At 38.5% G+C, this 19440-nt stretch overlaps 1 protein-coding gene and 1 pseudogene across 1 annotated transcript in view; one reads left to right on the top strand and one right to left on the bottom strand.

Annotated features, from left to right (window-relative positions):
• Window positions 1-19440, top strand: part of RRN3 (RRN3 homolog, RNA polymerase I transcription factor) — a 45535-nt gene that overhangs the window by 16438 nt on the left and 9657 nt on the right. Inside the window, exons 4-13 of the mRNA XM_045819560.1 lie at window positions 1444-1533; window positions 1642-1771; window positions 2145-2204; window positions 2559-2622; window positions 3579-3648; window positions 6321-6419; window positions 11343-11435; window positions 12477-12615; window positions 13897-14027; window positions 18491-18621. Coding sequence (XP_045675516.1) covers window positions 1444-1533; window positions 1642-1771; window positions 2145-2204; window positions 2559-2622; window positions 3579-3648; window positions 6321-6419; window positions 11343-11435; window positions 12477-12615; window positions 13897-14027; window positions 18491-18621 — 1007 coding nt within the window. The remainder of the gene's footprint in view (window positions 1-1443; window positions 1534-1641; window positions 1772-2144; window positions 2205-2558; window positions 2623-3578; window positions 3649-6320; window positions 6420-11342; window positions 11436-12476; window positions 12616-13896; window positions 14028-18490; window positions 18622-19440) is intronic.
• Window positions 17265-18481, bottom strand: LOC123806270 (annotated as a pseudogene).

Consider the following 19440-nt stretch of genomic DNA (forward strand, 5'->3'; position numbering starts at 1 on the left):
CGGCTGCATGATGCCAGCCTTCACTGTCCTCCACACTATCGATACGGCACTGTATTGCTCTTTTTTTTTTTTTTTTAAGATATCTTTTCCTACTGAGTCTTATCTGCATTAACCATTTTTCAAAAATGGAACATTTAGTTTTTTCTTGTGGATGTTGTATATATGCATGAATACAGACTGTATTTTTATGTAACTTGATACTGCATTTTATTCATGGCTTGTTTCCTTTTTTTTTTTTTTTTTTTTTAAATATATACCCATGAATTAAATTCTACCTTAATTTCCAGGCTTGTTAAAGATCTCTTTTTTCGTTTAGCAGTTTTTTCCATGTTACTAAAAGTTGTGAACAGTAATTTTACTGCCTTAAAAACATTTCATGGAGTAGCGGAAGCTTCATTTATATATAACACATGTTTTTTAAAGTTTTTTTTATTGTTGTTCATGTACAGTTTTCTGTCTTTTACTCCCATCCCAGCCCACCCCCCTAAAGATTTTATTTATTTAGTTTTAGAAAAGAGAGAGGTGAAGGGAGGGATGAAAAGAGGGAGAGAAGCATTGATGTGGGAGAGAAGCATTGATGTGTGAGAGAAACATCGATCCGTTACATCCCATCTGGGGACTGGGCCACAACCTAGGCATGTGTCCTGACTGGGAATTGAACTGGCGACCTTTCACTTTGCAGATGCCCATCTGAGCCACATTGGTCCGGGCTATACAACATCTTAATACATTTATTTATTTATTCATTCATTCATTCATTCATTCATTCATCTTAGTACATTTAAACCAAATGACAGGTTGGGCTGAGAAAAATTTTTATTTATTGATGACTTTAGTCAATTGGCCTAGATCGAATGTTATTAACATGCTTCCATGTTAGCATGGATAGAGGTAGCTACTTACTGGTCCTTGTAGTCTTTTTTTTCTTTTAAAAAATTACATTTTATTGTTCATGCTATTACAGTTGTCCCCACTTTTTTCCCTTTTGCCCACTTCGACCCAGCCCCCCTCCTCAGGCAAGCCCTGTATCATTATCCATGTCCATAGGTCATGCATATGTGTTCTTTGACTGAGGTCCTTGTGGTTTTATAATATTTGAATCTGCTGTAATTTTGTGGTTATTCAAAAGTCCCAAGTATCAACATTTGAAGGGTTTTTACTTTTTTAGGGCAAATAAGTGATGAGAAGGAAGTACTACATTTAATTCTTTTTCTTGTGTGTTAGAGTTGCTACATTTTTTTCTAAAATGGGCAAATTTATTGTAATACCTTTTTCTAGTTTGCTACAAACTAAGAAATTTTCATCCCAATTTTGGCTTAAGTCCAAGTTTGTGACTTTTCCTAATTTAAATATTGATAGGTGATTGATACAAGATAGATATCATTTTTCTGTTCTTTTAGAGGATTTGTGATTTTAAAAGTAATTTTCTGTGTTTAACTTAAGGATGACCAGATCATTAACTGGCTGTTAGAATTCCGTTCCTCTATCATGTACTTGACCAAAGACTTTGAGCAGCTTATCAATATTCTCCTGGTAAGTTCACCATTTATTTTACTGATTGGTATGTGATTCAGTACTTTAAAAAGTATTTTTTGTATCAGTAAAATGTTTCTTTTGTCTTTCTCTTCCTCCTGCCTCTAGAGATTGCAGTGGTTGAATAGAAGTCAGACAGTGGTGGAGGAATATTTGGCTTTTCTGGGTAATCTTGTATCAGCACAGACTGTCTTCCTTAGACCGTGTCTCAGCATGATTGCTTCTCATTTTGTCCCTCGTGAGTGGTTCCTCTTGCTTTGATTTTCCACTTTTTCATTATCTTTATTAAAATACTACCTTTCCAATATACTTGGAGATTATATCACCATTGAAGATTCTAGGATACGTGCTGGCCGCAGTTCTGGTACATGTTTGTTCCCTATAATGACCTCTGTGGAAGTGTTCAGACTTGTCACCGTGATTTTTATGGGTTGTAATTTGCTTTCATTGGTGATGTCTTAGAACTCAGTTGTTTAAAAACTATAAAGTTATGTGACTTTTTTCCCTCCAGATTGAAAACTTAATCATTGTACTGGTTTAGACAATGGAAAAATCACTTTTTTTGTTGGTCAATGACAAAAGAATAATATATTTTGTTTTTCATTCCAAAGCCCGAGTGGTCATTAAGGAAGGTGACATAGATGTTTCAGATTCTGATGACGAAGATGATAGTAAGTATAAAGTGGATTAAAGCCAAAAAAAAAAAAAAAAGCCTGCTGTGTCTTAGAGAATGGATGCTGAATGATAAAGTTTAATGGTAACCTTTGATGGAATTATTTATATAGAGAGAGAGGACATGTTAGATAGGCATGTATAGAAGGCAAGGGTAATCAATTACCCTTCATGTTTACTTATATGATTAGTCCACTTAGTCTTCATTGATAGTTGGCTATGGAGAAAAATCTTGAAATTATTTCTCTGATAAATGATTCAGTTTTGGTTGCAGATGCTTTTCATTTCAAGTGCATAATTTTTCAATTTTCAGCATTATTTTGCTGTTCTTACTCTCATTTTTTGTCTTGTAGATCTTCCTGCAAATTTTGACACATGTCACAGGGCCTTGCAAATAATAGCAAGATATGTCCCATCGTAAGTACGCTTTTGTTACTTTTTTGAATCATGGTATTTAAGTCTTAAGAAAATTGCATTCAGTTGGTAGGAAATTACAAAATATTTATGGAAGCAAAACTCAAGTTGTGTGCTCCATGTTTTCTTTTTTTATCCTATTGCTATAACGTCACATTCTACAAAAAATGGCATTTTGACTTTTTATTCATTGTCTTTAATTTTTAAAACTTGGGTGTAAATTTTCCACCAGGTATGGATAGTGTTGGAATTTTGCTTTCATCTTCAACATATGTGATATTCAGGTATTTTCAGTGAGAAATCCCTGTGTGTTTGTGTCATGCCATTTGAATAAAAATTGTAATTCTAAGAAATTTTAAGGTGTATAGGTTTATTTTGGAGGGTTGGACTTAAGTTTCCTCTCTGTTTATTTGCTAACTTTAAAAAAATCAAAGTTGAGCCCTGGCTGCTGTGGCTCAGTGGGTTGAGTGCTGGCCTATAAACCAAAGGGTTGCCAGTTAGATTCCCAAGTCAGGCACATGCCTGTGTTGCAGGCCAGGTCCTTAGTAGAGGGCGTGTGAGAGGCAACCACACATTGAGGTTTCTTTCCCTCTCTTTCTCCCTCCCTTCCCCTCTCTCTAAAAAGAAATTTAAAAAGTCTAAAAAAAAAAGGCCAAATTGATCATTTATGTGTGCAGTAGAAAATGCTTACATTTAAAACTGATGTTCTTTTTTGATTTTGTAGAAAAAAGAATTCCCCTTTGATATCAATTTGCTATTGATATCAAAGTGAATAGTAGCTTATTTTCCCTTAAGTTACAGATTTTCTCTGAAGCTATGCGTTAATTTTCAGTTCTAATTCTTTGAGGTAGGAGTTACCATTTGCCTTCTGTATCCGTATTTGCTCTTAGAATGGAAATGTTCCCTTCCAAGAGAGTTCAGTTAACATGGGTGAGTTGATTTTTTGTTTTCCCCACTAGGACACCGTGGTTTCTCATGCCAATACTGGTAGAAAAATTTCCATTTGTTCGAAAATCTGAGAGAACACTGGTAAGAAATCTTTTCATGGGGAAAATAATGGAAAAATTGTTTTTTTGTAATTTAGTTTTGGATGCTGTTAGGTCCAAGAATTTGACCCAGATTCCTTTCTCACCAAGTGACTGAGTACCCCTGCTGCCACCTTCTTTGATTTCTGTGTGAAATAAATCCAGAGGCAGGATTTATTTCAGAAATATCTGACTAGGCTTCATGATTATACAGATAAAAATTCCTAGAAGGTAATAGTTCATATATTATCAATTGTAAGTATGCCTTATTTGAACATGCAGAGCAGAGCCTTCTGTAGATGAATTCTGTTTTAAGTTTTACTTATTCCTTTCTGAGTTTTAGATCATCTACATTGTTTTCAATAAATACTAGTGGTTCCCTTCTACAAAGATTAGTTTTTCCTAAATATTGTATTACAAATATTATAAGGAATTGATGAATTTTTGTTTGTGATTGTGTTCTTCAAGTGGAATATTATAAATCCCATGTCTCTTATGAACATAGATGCAGAAGTTCTCAACAAAATACTAGAAAGAGACAACTGAATCTGGCAACAGATAAAAAGAATTATGCACCACGACCAAGTAAAATGTATCCTAGGAGTATAAGATTGACTTAATACCCTAAAATCAATTACTATAACCTACCAGGTCAATAGAATAAGTGACAAAAACTATGTGATCATCCCAATAGATGCAGGAAAAGCATTTGACAAACAGCAAAACCCTTTCATGACAAAAAGCGGGACCTTTTTTAATCTGAGAAAGGACACCTATAAAAATCTCACAGTTGTCCTGGCTGGTGTGGCTTAGTGAATTGAGTGCCAGCCTGTGAACTGAAAGGTTGCTGGTTTGATTCTGGCTCAGGGCACATGCCTGGGTCGTGGGTCAGGTCCCCAGTGTGGGGGCATGTGAGAGGCAACCACGCACTGTGGTTTCTCTCCCTCTCTTTCTCCCTTCCCCTCTCTCTAAAAATAAATAAATAAAATATTAAAAAAATATCTCACAGCTAACATCCTACCCAATGGTGAAAGACTGAAAGTGTTCCCATAAGATAAGGAACAAAACAAGGATGTCTACTTCTCTGCTTTTTTTTAGTATTGTACTGAAGGTTCTAGCCAGAGCAGTTAGGCAAAAAAATGAAAAGACATCCAGACTGGAAAGGAAGAAGTGAAACTATCTCTATTTGCAGGTGATAGAATCTCACATGTAGAAAAATCCTAAGGAATTCACAAAAACACTGTTAGAGCTAATAAATGAGTTCAGCATGGTCAAAACCCAGTTGTACAGGACAGTTGAATGGGGAAAAGAATAGTCTTGTTAACAACTAGTTTGGGGACAAGTGGATATCTACATGCAAAGATGAAGTAGGACCCTCTCCTTATACCATATACAAAAATGAACTTAAAATGGATCAAAGACCTAAATCTGAAAGCTAAAAAAAAAAATTCATAGCACAAAACATAGGTTAAAATTTTTGTGACTTTGGATTAGGCAGCAATTTATGGATATGACACGGAAAAAACAATCAGAAAAAGTAGGTAAAGTAGGTAAAAAAAAAAAGCAGGTAAAGTGGACTTGGATCAAAATTAAAAAGTCATGTTTCATAGGACACTTTCAAGAAAGTGAAAAGACAACCTAAATAATGGGAGAGGATATTTGGAAATCATATATGGGATAAAGGTTGTGTCTAGAATATATAAAGAACCCTTAGCTCAATAATAAAAAGTCAAATAACCCAATTTAAAGTTGGCAAAGAATCTGAATAGGTGTTTCCTCAAAAAAGGTGAGCAAATGAGCGTATGAAAACTTTATTATGTCATTAGCCATCAGGGAAATGCAAGTCAAAACCACAATAACATACCACTTTGCAACTACTAGGATGGTTAATACTCAAAAAGGTAGTAACAAGTGGTGATGAAGATGGGGAGAAATCAGAACCCTTGTACATTGCTGATAGGAATGTAAAATGGTGCAGCTGCTTTGGAAAACTGTCTTGACAGTCCCTAAGGGGAAATGAAAAACATTTGTTGACACAAAACTTATGTGAAGCATTATTTATCATAGACAAAGTATAGAAACAACCAGATGTTTTATTGGCTGATGAATGAACCAAATGTGGTATGTCTATACAATGAAATATTTTTTCGCAATTAAAAGGAAAGGCTTACTTTCTTGCTTACATGACTGAACCTTGAAAACATGATGAAAAGCCACATAATTTAAGTTGCACTTATATGAAATGTCTAGAATAGGCAAATTCATAGAGACAGAAAGACTAGTGGTTACCGATAGCTGGACAGAGGTACTGTACTAAAGGATAACACGGTTTCTTTCTAGAGTGATGAAAATGTTCTAAAATTGGTTATAATGATGGTTGCACAGTACTGGATATACTATAAACCTTTGAACTATACACTTTAAATAGGTGAATTATATATGAAATACAGCTCAACAAACCTGTTTTAGTATTTTACTGGGGGTAATTTACACAGTGACATGCAACAGACTGGTATGTGCAGGCAGAAAATGAATGTATAAAAAATGTAGTTTCTGTGTTACTGGACGGTCTGTTTTTTCTATTTAAGTAATTGGAACTAGAGATTATGTAATTGATTCTTTTCTTACATAACTGAAAGATACTCTGTTGAAATGTTTTATCTTTTCATGTTTTAGGAATGTTATGTTCATAACTTACTAAGGATTAGTGTGTATTTTCCAACCTTGCGGCATGAAATTCTAGAGCTTGTCATTGAAAAGTTACTCAAGCTGGATGTAAGTATTTAATAATTTTTCTCTTTGATTTTCCTTTATTATGTGTATTTGTTATAATCAACATACTTGAAATAGTAGTAGCAAAGAGGGAAAAGAATTCATGTTTCCACTTTTGTTTCAGTTCTTGTATACTTCTTGAAATTCATTGGTGTGCTGGGGATTATAGACAGTCCCATTTCTCATGGTTGGGGCGCATGACATTAGACAGTCACGCCAGTGTAAAAGTATAGTCGTGGTAAATGCTATGAGTGGAACACATACATTATTATGAACTAGGAAACCTGATGTAATCAGGAGTCAGGAAAGCATTTAAAGTGACCTGCAATAAGGTGCAGTGAGAATGAAAGAAAGTGGTGGATTCTCTTGACATTGTGGAAGAAAGGTGAACTGGTCCTTGAGACAGGGTAGCAAGTGGAGAGTGAATAGGGGGTAAAGGAACGGAATAGCCCTTTGGAATCTTGGTGTTGACATTAACAGTAGTAAGAAAAGTCAGGAGGAAGTTGGAAGGTGATGAGTTCCATTTTGGATGGATTGAGGTGTACAGGTGGGGAGCTAGATGGTGAGTGCTCATTAAGCAGATGTAGCTGCAGGTAGGGAACTGAGTACAAACATTAAGAGTGATGTAATTTAGGACATCGCTTAATTTAGGAGACAGGAAGTATGATAGGAAGTGGGAGGTAAACCAGAGAACATGGTTGTATGGGGAAGATCTGGAATAAGGAAGGGTTTGGTTAGCCTGAAGTATTTCTGATAATTTAAGGAGAATGAAAACAGAAAAAGTCCTTAGATTTGGTGATTGGGAGATAAGTCTGTTGTTTTGTAAGTGTGGAGGGGGACACTGCATTTTAGAGGAAGTGGAATTAACAGATCTTGGTAAGGGTTTGTGGCATGAACAGAGGATGAGGCAGGCGTGAGAGGCCTATGCTAGGGTTGGGGAGACTTGAGGTTTGTGGACTGAGGAGATGAATTGATGGAGGAGAACACTGATACTATAGGGGAGAAGGAGGCTATAAGGAGGCAGGTGTAGGAAGAGCTGGAGGTTGGGCAGGCTGACACAGTGCTCACTGGGAGTTAACCTCTGCCCAACTGCATACATAATCTTGGTAAAGTTTTTCTTTGGTCAGTACTTATGGAAAATTTAAAAAAAATTTTTAATTTAAATTATATTTTATTGATTATGCTCTTACAGTAGTCCCAATATTTCCCTCTGTCCCCCTCCACCTGGCACCTACAGTCCCTCAGGCAGTCACCACACCTTTGTTCGTGTCCATGGGTCATGCATAAGTTCTTTGGCTACTCCATTTCCTATACTGTACTTATATCCCCATGGCTATTCTGTAACTATTTGTACTTCTTCTTTTTTTTTTTTAAGATTTTATTTATTTATTTTTAGAGTGGGAAGGGGGGGGGGAGAGAGAGAGAGAGAGAGAGAAACATCAATGTACAGTTGTTGGGGGTCATGGCCTGCAACCCAGGCATCATGTACCCTGACTAAGAATCGAACCTGAGACACTTTGGTTCACAGCCCATGCTCAATCCACTGAGCTATGCCAACCAGGGCTTATTTGTACTTCTTAATCCTCTCACATCTTCACCCATTTCCTCACAATCCCCTCCCATCTGGCAAACATCAAAATGCTCTCCATATCCATGATTCCGTACCACTTCTTGCTTGCTTAGTTTGTTTTTTAGATTCAGTTGATAAGTATTTTTTGCCATTTTATTGCTCAAAGTTTTGATCTTTTATTTAAATAAGTCCCTTTAACATTTCATTTAGTAAGGGTTTGGTGAAGATGAACTCCTTTAGTTTTTTCTTGTCTGGGAAGCTCTATATCTGCCCTTCAATTGTAAATGATAGCTTGGTTGGTTAGAACAACCTTGGCTGTAGGTCCCTGCTTTTCATGACTTTGCATATTTCTTACCAGTTGCTTCTAGCCTGCAAAGTTTCTTTTGAGAAATCAGCTGACAGTCTTATGGGAATTCCTCCATAGGTAACTAACTACTTTTCCCTTTCTACTTTTATGATTCTGTCTTCATCTTTAACCATTGGCATTTTAATTATGATGTGTCTTGGAGTAGGCCTCTTTGCTTCCATCTTGTTTGAGGCTCTGTGTGCTTCCTAGACTTTGCATGTCTATTTCCTTCATCACATTAGGGAAGTTGTCTTTTATTATTTTTTCAAATAGATTTCCAATTTCTTGCTCTTCTCCTTCTTGCACCCCTATGATGCAAATGTTGGAGTGCTTGAAGTTGTCCCAGAGGCTCCTTACACTGTCCTCGTTTTCCTAGATTCCTTTTTCTTCTTGTCTTGATCGTTTGTTTTTTGCTTCCTGTGTTTCAAATCATTGATTTGATTCTCAGCTTCATCTACTTTATTGTTGATTTCCTGTAAATTGTTCTTTATTTCAATTAGTGTTTCCTTTCTTTCTAACTGGATCTTTTTTATGTTGTTGAGGTCCTCATTGAGTTCCTTGAGTATCCTTATAACCAATATTTTGGACTCTGCATCTGATAGATTGCCTATCACCATTTCATTTAGTTCTTTTTCTGGGGTTTTGATCTGTTCTTTCATTTGGGCCATGTTTGTTTGCCTCCTCATTTTGGCATTCTCCTTGTATCTCTTTTCTGTGTATTAGGTAAAGCTGCTTTGACTCTGTGTCTTGGTAGCATAGTCTAATGTAGTAGGCATCCTGCAGGGTTTAGGGGCACAGCCTCCCCTATCACTCAAGTTGGGTACTTGAAGTGCACCCTTTGTGTGGGCTGAGCATACCCTCCCCTTGTAGTTGAGCCTTGATTGCTATTGGTAGGTCCGTGGGAGGGATTTACCCAGACTAGTGACCTACAAGGTCTGACTGTGACCACTGACCACCAACTTCCTCCCCACCCCCACTCCCCATCCCTGTGGAGAATCAGCTGTGCTGGGACAGGGAGGAGGTGCTGTGACATGGTCTATAGCTGTCCTCTGGGTACACTGGCCTTGGGGGTTCCTAGGTGGTGCAGGCCAAGGTCATTATCCACCTGTGTTCTGCCTGGGGCCACCCTGCATGAGCTGAAAAGCTATCTGAGGTGGCTGCTGCTAGTACTGGGCTTGGAGATTCCCAGGAAGCCAAGCTGTGAATCTAGGCTGGCTGCTGCTATTGCTGAGCCTGGAGCCACTTAGAAAGAGGTAGGCAGATTGAGGGCTATAGGATACTGAGATCGTCTGTTGCTTGTTTGATAGGATTTAGGAAGTTGTGAAGCATGAATCAAGATCAGCCATTCATATCTTGGGTGTGCCTGTAAATTGGGTGGCATAGAGTCTCAGGGGATCTCCAGGGTGGGATAAACAGTGTAAACCAGGTTGATGGAGTCTCAGATATGGCACCAGCCTGCTGGCTCTGTGGCTATGTAGGGGGAGGGTTCAGAAAAGGAACAGTGGCCTTTGCCTGCCTTTCTATTTGAGAGAAAATGAGAGAAAGCTTTCCCCCGGCCTAGGCCTTGATGCCAGACACTTCAGTACCTTCCTGGGTGCCACTGGTGTCTTTCAAGCTGGTACCCAGGTACTGGAGCTCAAAAGAAGTGAGTGTGAGTTAAGTCCATGTGTGGTTCTTAAGAGGGACTGCTTGGGACTCCTGTAGTTTCTTCCCCCCACTCAATCCTTGTTGTTTTTTTGCAGTCAGAAGTTGTGGGGACTTACTTTCCTTGGATCCCTGTTCTGGGGGTTCTGGTGTGGGGCAGGGACTCCTTGCTCATGAGATATCCCTCCTGAATGTTTTTCCACCACATGTGGACTTGGGACCAGTCCAATCCATGTCTCCACCCCTCCTACCTGTCTGGATGGATGTGATTTCTTTAATTCCATAGTTGTCAGATTTCCATTCAACTCAATTTCTGATGGTTCTGAGTGATGGTTGTTCTATATTTCAGTTGTGATTTTGATGTGGTTGTGCGAGCAGGCAAGCTGCCATCTTGACCAAAAGTCCTACTGTGGGACATTTTAGAGTACATTTAGAAAGAAGTTCATGTTTTATTTATTTTTTTAAAAATGTTTAATTTATTGCCCTGGCTGGTGTAGCTCAGTGGATTGGGCATGGGCCTGGAAACCTAATGGTTGCTGGTTCGATTCCCAGTCAGGGCACATTCCTGGGCTGCAAGCCAGTTTCCCAGTAGGGGACGCATGAGAGGCAACCACGCATTAATGTTGCTCTCCCTCCCTTCCCTTCTCTCTAAAAATAAGTAAAATATTAACACACACACACACACACACACACACACACACAAATATGTAATTTATTTATTTTTAGACAGAGGAAAAGGGAGGGAGAAAGAGAGGGAGAGAAATGTCAATGTGTGGTTGCCTCTCATGCGCCCCCCTACTGGGCACCTGGCCTGCAACCCAGGCATGTGTCCTGACTAGGAATTGAACTGGTGACCCTTTGGTTCGTAGGCCACCAGCTAGGGCATGAAGTTCATGTTTAGATAGTAAAGAAGAGGCATGTAAAAAGATAGTAAAAAATCACTGATATTTTAAACAAGATATTTGAAGATACGTAACAAAATAAATACTTTGTAATTCAAAGTTTACTTGGGTTTCATCATTTTTCTGCTCAGTAAATTGAGACTGCTTCTTATACTAGATGTATGTGAGTATTTGTATATAGTAGGAATTGGAATAAATGTTGAGTTTGTTGAAGCTCTCCAAATTTAGACTATCACACTATAGTTAATAATGACTTCATGTAAGTAGTAAAAGGGACTTGATTTTTAATCTTGTAAGTTCCTTCATGACTCAAACCAGTTTATAGGTTTGCACCTTAATTATGTAATGAGTTATGGCACTAATTTGGACACCTTTAAAATGAGTATGTCAGATGAATTTTCATTCTCCAAATGACGTAGTGGGATTTTAAATGGTTTCTTTCTTTTTCCTTTGTTATAATGTAGGTGAGTGCGTCCCGGCAGGATATTGAAGATGCTGAGGAAATAGCAGCTCAAACTGGTAGTGGAACAGACGCCACAGAAGGACTTTTTAATATGGTCAGTGTTTATTAGTGAAAGCAGGCATACCTGGTTCATAAGTCCAGAATGTGGGAGGAGACAGCTAATGGCCTCTAATCTTCTTCAACGCTTTGGTTTAAAATAGATTTTTCTTTCTTTTTTTGAAAATGATTTCTTAAATGAAGTAGTTTGCTTCCATGTTGCTTACTGTAACTTGTTTGGTTTCCAAGGTTTGAATTTAGGTTTGGTAAGCATGCTTCACTTTTATTGTTCGTTGTTTGTTTTTGTAACCACATTATTATTGGTAAGGGAGTGATAAATAGAAGAGCATATCAACCTAATATCTGTATTTTATTTTATAAGTTGTATACCTTAAAGCAGTACTTCTATACCTGGTACATTGTCTTAAGTTGGGTTCACTGGGAGGAGAGCTGAGACGGGGATTTGGGTTCCCTTGGACAGGGGTGTGAGGGGGCAGGAAAGGGCAGGGGTGGGGCCTAAGCAGGAGTGGGAAGCAGCTACAGTCTGATTGCACTAAGAGCCCTGAAACATGATTGTACCAGAGAGTTGATCCCAGTTTGAGAAGCGGGAGATGGTCTCTGATGACCCCTTGTCAGTCAGTCATTAGTTCTGAAGGGATGTTGCCGAAAGGAATGAAAGGGCAGTTCTGGCTCCTGTTCTGTTGAAGGTAAGTTCTCTGGAGAAGCGGGGGGCAGCTGTGAGCTATTTGCAGCCAAAACTCACAGCAGCTGGGGCATGAGTTCCCTGTCCTGGGAAAGGAGGCCTTGGCATCAACAGTGCCCACCACAGTGGGTGCCAGGAGCTGGGAAGATCCACGATGTTTGCATGCCCATGCTCTGCGTGGGTCTTCTAGGTGAGAACCAGAGGCCAGGGCTCTGAACCTGTGCTTTTGCTTCGAATTCCACGAGTGGTTCTGATTCATACCTCTGGTTTAGAGCTCCAACCTGGGATAGGTTTTCTTTGTTTTGTCTTTTAAAAGAAATAATCACCACAGACAGTTTTCTCACTAAACTACTTTTCCTGAAATTTGTAATGTCAGTGTTTACATTATATTCAAAGGATGAAGATGAAGTTCTTGAACGCGAAACAAAGGCTGACCCTGAAAGGCTCAGTCAGATGGTCCATCCTGTCGCAGAACGCCTGGATATCCTGCTGTCTTTACTTTTGTCCTACATTAAGGATGTCTGCTATGTAGATGGTAATGATCTATATTAGTCACAATAGCTACTGTTTATCGAACACCTGCTGTGTACCTGGTTCTGGGCTGGGTGTTTCTCATACATTATCTGGTGCTGATAGAAATCCTGTGAAAATCACTATTTTGAGTATGAGGAAAAGAAAGTGTAGAGAGATTAAGTTACTTGCCAATATAACATAGCTTAAAAATGGTGTCATTGGGATTCAGGCTCAGTTACATATCTTCAAAGCCCTTGATCTTTTCACTGACTAGTGGGTTAAAAGATTGTGTATGGCACTTGGTCACTTTTAGGTGGAGATCAGATTAAACCGCAGTAGTTGAAGACATTTAGGAATGGTACAGCAGACACTGATGTGTGGTGCTTGGTGTGATGTACTGAGTGCAGAGGGTCTTGGTGCTGTGACAATGCCAGGTGTTGGCACTGAAGGGAGCAGATCGATAGGCTTCCTGCCCTTGTGGACTTTCAGTCATGGAACTTGTAGTTTAGAGGCTTTGCCATGAAAATAGAATTTTTTTTCTATTCACATTGCTTAGATTTAAGTATGAAACTCAGCCACTCAGAATAAAACTTGAATCTGAGAGTTGACTATGTTAGTGTTTTAACTTTTTTTGCTGTTATATGACTAGAGAAAATTTGGAAATTATAGGAAAGGATTAAAAAAATGGCATTTTAAATAGCCACATTCCTACTATTTAGAGAACCATTATGAGCATTTTGATAAATGTTTTTTTCTTTTTTGTTAGTATGCATATATAGATGAGTATGGTTTTCAGTGGATTTGGGGGTCATACTGTATGTGGTGTTTCATAATCTGCCCTTTTCTCATACCATTCACTGTTCTTTTAAAGTAGTTGCTGTTGATCATATGGATTTAATGGTCTCTTTTACTCCTGCCCCTTTTTGTGATAGTAAATAATAGTGTAATGAACATTCTTGTACATTATCTTCAGTTGTTTGGTTTATTAACTTCCTAGCAGTAGGATTACTCCATCAAAGGACTTCTGCCCACATGCACTGTAAAATCGCCCTTTAGAAAGGTTCATATTTATGGCATCAGAGCAGTGTGTGTGAGGTGAGGGCCTTCTTCCCTGCCAGAGCCAGATTATTATACTTGAAAAGGAAAATTTGTGCAAAATAAAAATGGCGTTTAGTTTTAGTCATAGCATAGTGGATGATGATGTATTTCTTAATGGTATTATTATTTTTTTAATTTGGTAAATGAAACTGGTAGCTTGAAAATAATGTTTTTATAAAACTGAAATGCCATATTTTCCCTGTAGGTAAGATTGATATCAACAAAACAAAGGATTTATATCGTGATCTCATAATCATCTTTGACAAACTCTTGTTGCCCACCCATGCCTCCTGCCATGTACAGTTTTTCATGTTTTACCTCTGCAGCTTTAAGTTGGTGAGTATGTCATTAACATCATCAGAGCTTATTTATTCTTGTCCCCGATTTTCCCTTAAAAACTGGGGGATGGAGAGTTGGGAAGAAAGATCATGAGGTGAATATCTCTTTTTCTTTGAAAGTACCTGCCTTGAATGTGCGAAAGAGCAGAGGGCATTGCTGCCTTTCTGATCAGCCAAGTGCTCTGAAAAATGTCATCCTGCATCTTGTCCACTAGGTGGTGTGCTTTCATTTAATTCAAGCCTTTATTAAAATCTCATACGGGATATTGCATTTAAATTATTATAGATTTTTTGAAAGATTTTATTTACTTTTTAGAGAGAAGGGAAGAAAGGGAGAAAGCAGGGGAGAGAAACATTTATGAGTGAGAGAAACACCGAGTGGTTACTTCTCGCACACTCTGAACTGGGGACCCAGCCCACAAAACCTAGGCATGTGCTCTGACAGAACTAGCCACCCCTAAGTTTGAAGGCCAGCACTCAGCCTACTGAGCCACACCAGGGAGGGCTTATTTTATTGATTTTAGAGAGGGGAGAGGGGAAAAGAGAGAGAAACATCAATTTGTTGCTCCACTTACGCATTCATTGGTTGATTCTTTTATGTACCCTGACCAGATACTGAACCCAGAACCTTGGTGTATCAGGATGATGCTCTAACCAACTGAGCTACCAGGCCAGGGCTCATACTGATTATTTAACTGTTTACTTTTTCTATTCTCAGTTGATTCTCACTAGCTCAAACCACCTTTTTTTAGGCTTTGGCTTTCTATTTTGGGGGAAAAAAATTATTGGAAGACTCTTCTCCTTTGTACGTATTTTGTAGCTTTCTAGAATAATCAGGAGGGTATTGGTTATGGGTAAGAAGGTTAAAATCAGCCTATGTCAAAGTATGTGTTAGAAGTTTTGGAAAGAGCTATTTAGAAGAAGTTGGGGAATGCATCCTTTGTTAAAAAGAAGCATGATTAACTAAGTGGCTGCACATACTAGTGAAGTTAATTCACAGAGTGCAAAGACTGGATGGTTACTTTGCACTCTGAAAGGTCCTGCAGAAGTGGTTCCCATGTGAGTGTGGATTTCACTGATTTCCACTGCCTAAGTGTCACAACCACTTGTGGAGTTTTTAAAATAGGCAATTGCAAATCCCTGTTACAAACCTACTGAATCCGTAAAGTTGATTTTAATGCTAAGCTTGTTTTGGGATCCATTGGATTATTTAACACTTGCGGGGGGTGGGGGGAGCTTAAAAAAAATTCTGCCCTGGCTGGTGTAGCTCAGTGGACTGAGCACAGGCCTGCGAACCAAAGGGTCACTGGTTCGATTCCTAGTCAGGGCACATGCCTGGGTTGCAGGCCAGGTCCCCAGTTGGGGACATGTGAGGGGCAACTACACACTGATATTTCTCTTTCTCTTTCTCCTTCCCTTTCCGTCTCAATAAATAAATAGATAGATAGATAAATAAATAAATAAAATCTTTTTAAACATTCTGTTAGCATTTATATTTTGAAATGAAAATTCATAATAACAAATACAGAAGCATCACATTACATGCTTCATTTACTTAGAAAAATTACATAGTAAAAAAAATATAGCTGTCATTCATAAATGAGAGTTTGTTTCTCTGAGTGAAAGAAAGCTCACATGAAATGTCCGGAATGAAAACCAGGACACATAACGCTGTGAATGGCTCTTCACTTCTCTGTGTGAGGGAGGAGGCTCAGAGCCTGGCCTCTCGGACTGGAGGCTGTGCTGCTGCTCTCCCCGCTGGCCTTCAGTTTCCCTAGGCACCAAAGCAGGGAAGACGGGATGGTTTCCAAAAATCTTGTATGTTAATCATCCTTTCATTTCAGAGAACAGTATGTGATTACATATATATAGTATCATTTTCCTTTGATCATAAGCTTCAGCAGAAAGTAATATGATAAATTTTACTACAGAGGGTCCTATGGATATTGTTGTGACTCGCGCCATCTTTAGAAATTTTCCATTCCCTAAGTTTCTGATTGGTTCGCTTTCTTGGAGGTTCCTTCCCTGTGGACATTGTCCACGCGCACCATTATATAGGATGAAACTGGTGGTCTTCCTCCTGAAGCCATGGTCTGTGGCCCCACCTTCATTGCCTAGGCCCTGCTGTGTCTCTGCTCAGGCCCACGCCGCCTTCCAATTATAGAGTGCCCAGCTGATTGATTTATTTCTTCCCTACATTTCACTATTAATCTTATAAGTTGTATTTTAACATGTTCTGATAGAGTTTCGTCCATTCATGATAGTCTCAGTTTGGTCAACAGTTCAAGGTTGTGACTTAACAGCTCTTCAGACTGCACAGGGACAAACACAGACACAGGACACTTGCTGGGGGATGAGCTGCCTTGGAGCATTTCACAGTTCTAATTCGGTCTCCTTCTCATGAGGACGCTTGCAGCCTGAAAACTGCCAACTTGGATTGCTCACGCTTTCAAGTAAAATATATCTCAATATTAAACATGATTTTTTATAATAAACATGCTTAGGACAAACATCATGGAAACATACACTGAGATTAAATAATCTAAAAACACAGCTAATTTATCTCCAAGTACCAATTCTAAAATTAAGGTCTTAGTGCCATGGGCATGGCTCCCTAAATTCTATACACATTATCCCATCATCATACATTACTTTATCATCACTTCTGTAGGCTGACAAAAGCTAGAATATATACTCTTAAATGAGAGCGTGTCAGTATTGTTGAAATTTATTACTCAATGTTTCTCTCCTAATTACTTGAAATTTCATAGCATAACATCACTAAAACCTGCTGATTATGAGAGGAGTTAACTTACAATCAGTTCCTCTCATAATTAAACCAGTTCCATTTATTTATTCCTAGTTAAATTCATTTTCAACTACCTGATTCTGAATTTGAGGTAGCTTCATAGTAGTTCTGTTGCTATGAAGGTGGCATGTTTCAAAAGTACAGGCTGATATGGCTCAGTGGCTCCAGTGTCGGCCTGTGAACCAAGGGGTTTGATTCCCAGTCAGGACACATGTCTGGGTTGTTGGCCAGGTGCCCAATAGGGGGTGTGTGAGAGGTAGCTGCATATTGATGTTTCTCTCTCTCCTCCTCTGTCCAAAAATAAATAAAATCTTTAAAAAATATATAAACTGGAGTATCAGATTAGATTTAAATGATGGGAAAAGACAGTATCAGTTATACCATTTCCCTCACTTCACATACAAACTAAAAAAATCATATAGTTCTTTAGTGATAAAAATATAGTTCTTTTGTGAGCATAGACACAATACATGGGATCTGTTTCTTTGCATGAAAAATCAGTCAAAGGAAAAGGACTTGAATTCTCTTGCTACTTTTCAGTTAACCTGAGGAAGAATGTGGGTAACCTCAAGCTTGTGAGTGTACAGTTTCAGCATAGCACATAGTGATTAGATGAACCAGACCCATTATTTGCATTTCAGCAGGAATGGTAACCAGGTGCTGTAGAATACACATATAGGAAGTCTGCCTCAACTGGTGTTTTTTGACATGTTATCCAGCTCTGTACCTTGGCAGGCCCGAATAATGCAAAGTTTGCATTTTCCAGTTAGACTTCTGTAATAATCCCCTTTGAAAAGACTTGTTCATTTTCTCAGGTCAACAGGTCCATCTGTTTCAAAAATTACTCCTTCATCACCATGGCTTAGAAACACACAAATAAAACTGCTCCTTTTGCTATAATCTTTAGAAACATTGCATCTCAATTCCACACTTCCTTCACCTGTAAGATCATTTTTGTTCCTGACTTCATATTTCAAGTTCATGAATGTTTCCCTGAGGTTTACTACATCTACATCTGCACCAGACCAAGATGCCATTCCAATATTTTATGAAACTTATACATAAACCCACTTTAGGATAATCCATTTTGTAACTATTGTCCAAGGATATTCCATAGTTTGTGGATTTGCTACCGTTTAAGAGCTTTGTTTCTGAATTTTTAATGGACTTTGAATCCACTGAGTTCTCAGTGTTCTGCTAAGGTACTTTTATTAATGCATAGCAGCCACCCACCTACCCCACTCTGTGCCAGTCCTGCCTTTTTAATGTTATCTCAAGGTATTTTAAAAATAAGAACCGTGGTAACTATTGATTACTCATCTAGTAATATAACTGAGATACTAGAATGTTCCCACATTGGTGAGGTAAAATCCTAGGATTCTGATAGCTAAAATATCTTAAGAATTAAAAAAGATCAGTCTAGCCCTGACTGGTGTGGCTCAGTTGGTTAGGAGTTGTCCCGCAAAGCAAAAAGGTTGTGTGTTCGCTTCCAGTCAGGGCTTGTGCCAAGGTTACATGTTTAGTCCCTGGTAGGGGTGCATACAAGAGGCAGCCAGTCGATATTTCTCTTCTTCTCTTTCTACCCCCCTTCTTTAAAACATGAAATCTATTTGGGGAAAAAAAGATCAGACTAACACCTTCATTTGTTACAGGGATTTGCAGAAGCATTTTTGGAACATCTCTGGAAAAAATTGCAGGATCCAAATAACCCTGCCATCATCAGGCAAGCTGCTGGAAATTATATTGGAAGCCTTTTGGCAAGAGCTAAATATATTCCTCTTATGTAAGTAACCTAATTTTCCAAGTGTTTTTTTATCATGCTTTAAAAGATGATAGCATTGTTTTAAGTCAGAGAAATATCTGCGCTATGTTTTTAGTCTTCCTTTAAAGTGAAAAAGTCTTTCCTCACTCTCTGCAAAATGTTTATATTTTCAAGAGGCAATTTCCCAATAAAATATCTCCTTTGTTAGATATAAAACTTCATATGCAAAGCTTTTGTCATCTGTTCAGTATGGTTGCACTTGAACAAGAAGATCCACTTTTCTCCATGGATAGTGTGCAGTGTTGTATGCTGTTTTGATTCTTTTTATAGGTTTGTCAAATTTTTCATTTGTGTTCTGAATTGTATCTGTCAGAACCGAGGAGAAAATCCTTTTAAAGGTAATAGAAAGATCCATGTAGGAGGCCAGCTCTGGGCCTATTTCTAGTCATCCATGGAAATAACTTTGGGCCAGGGTGCTGTTAAAGACCCTCCTTCAACAACTAAAAGCCATCTGGCCATTCTGTTCTAAATTGTTGACACAGGTCTTCATCAGAGTCCCATAGGGAATAGTGAAATCAACCAGACTCTTTCCTTATAAGCTATTGGTAAACACACTCCAGTCTTTGGCCAAATCCCTCTAAGATGGCTGGGGGCCCATTGGACAAGCCTTTCTGAGTTGATAAGGAGAAACTGTTCTCCATCCCTTGGGACTCCAGGTGTTACTGCCTGTTTTTCCTAGGAGGTCTGTGTGCTCTACCTGGTGATTGGAAGGCTGTCTTAACCCACCCACCCATCCTACTTCTTTTTTTGTTTCTCCTTTATGCCCATGGGTAATATATA

The sequence above is a fragment of the Phyllostomus hastatus genome, unplaced genomic scaffold (assembly GCF_019186645.2).
Source record: "Phyllostomus hastatus isolate PE091 unplaced genomic scaffold, TTU_PhHast_1.1 phas_scaffold_385, whole genome shotgun sequence".
NCBI lineage: Eukaryota > Metazoa > Chordata > Mammalia > Chiroptera > Phyllostomidae > Phyllostomus > Phyllostomus hastatus.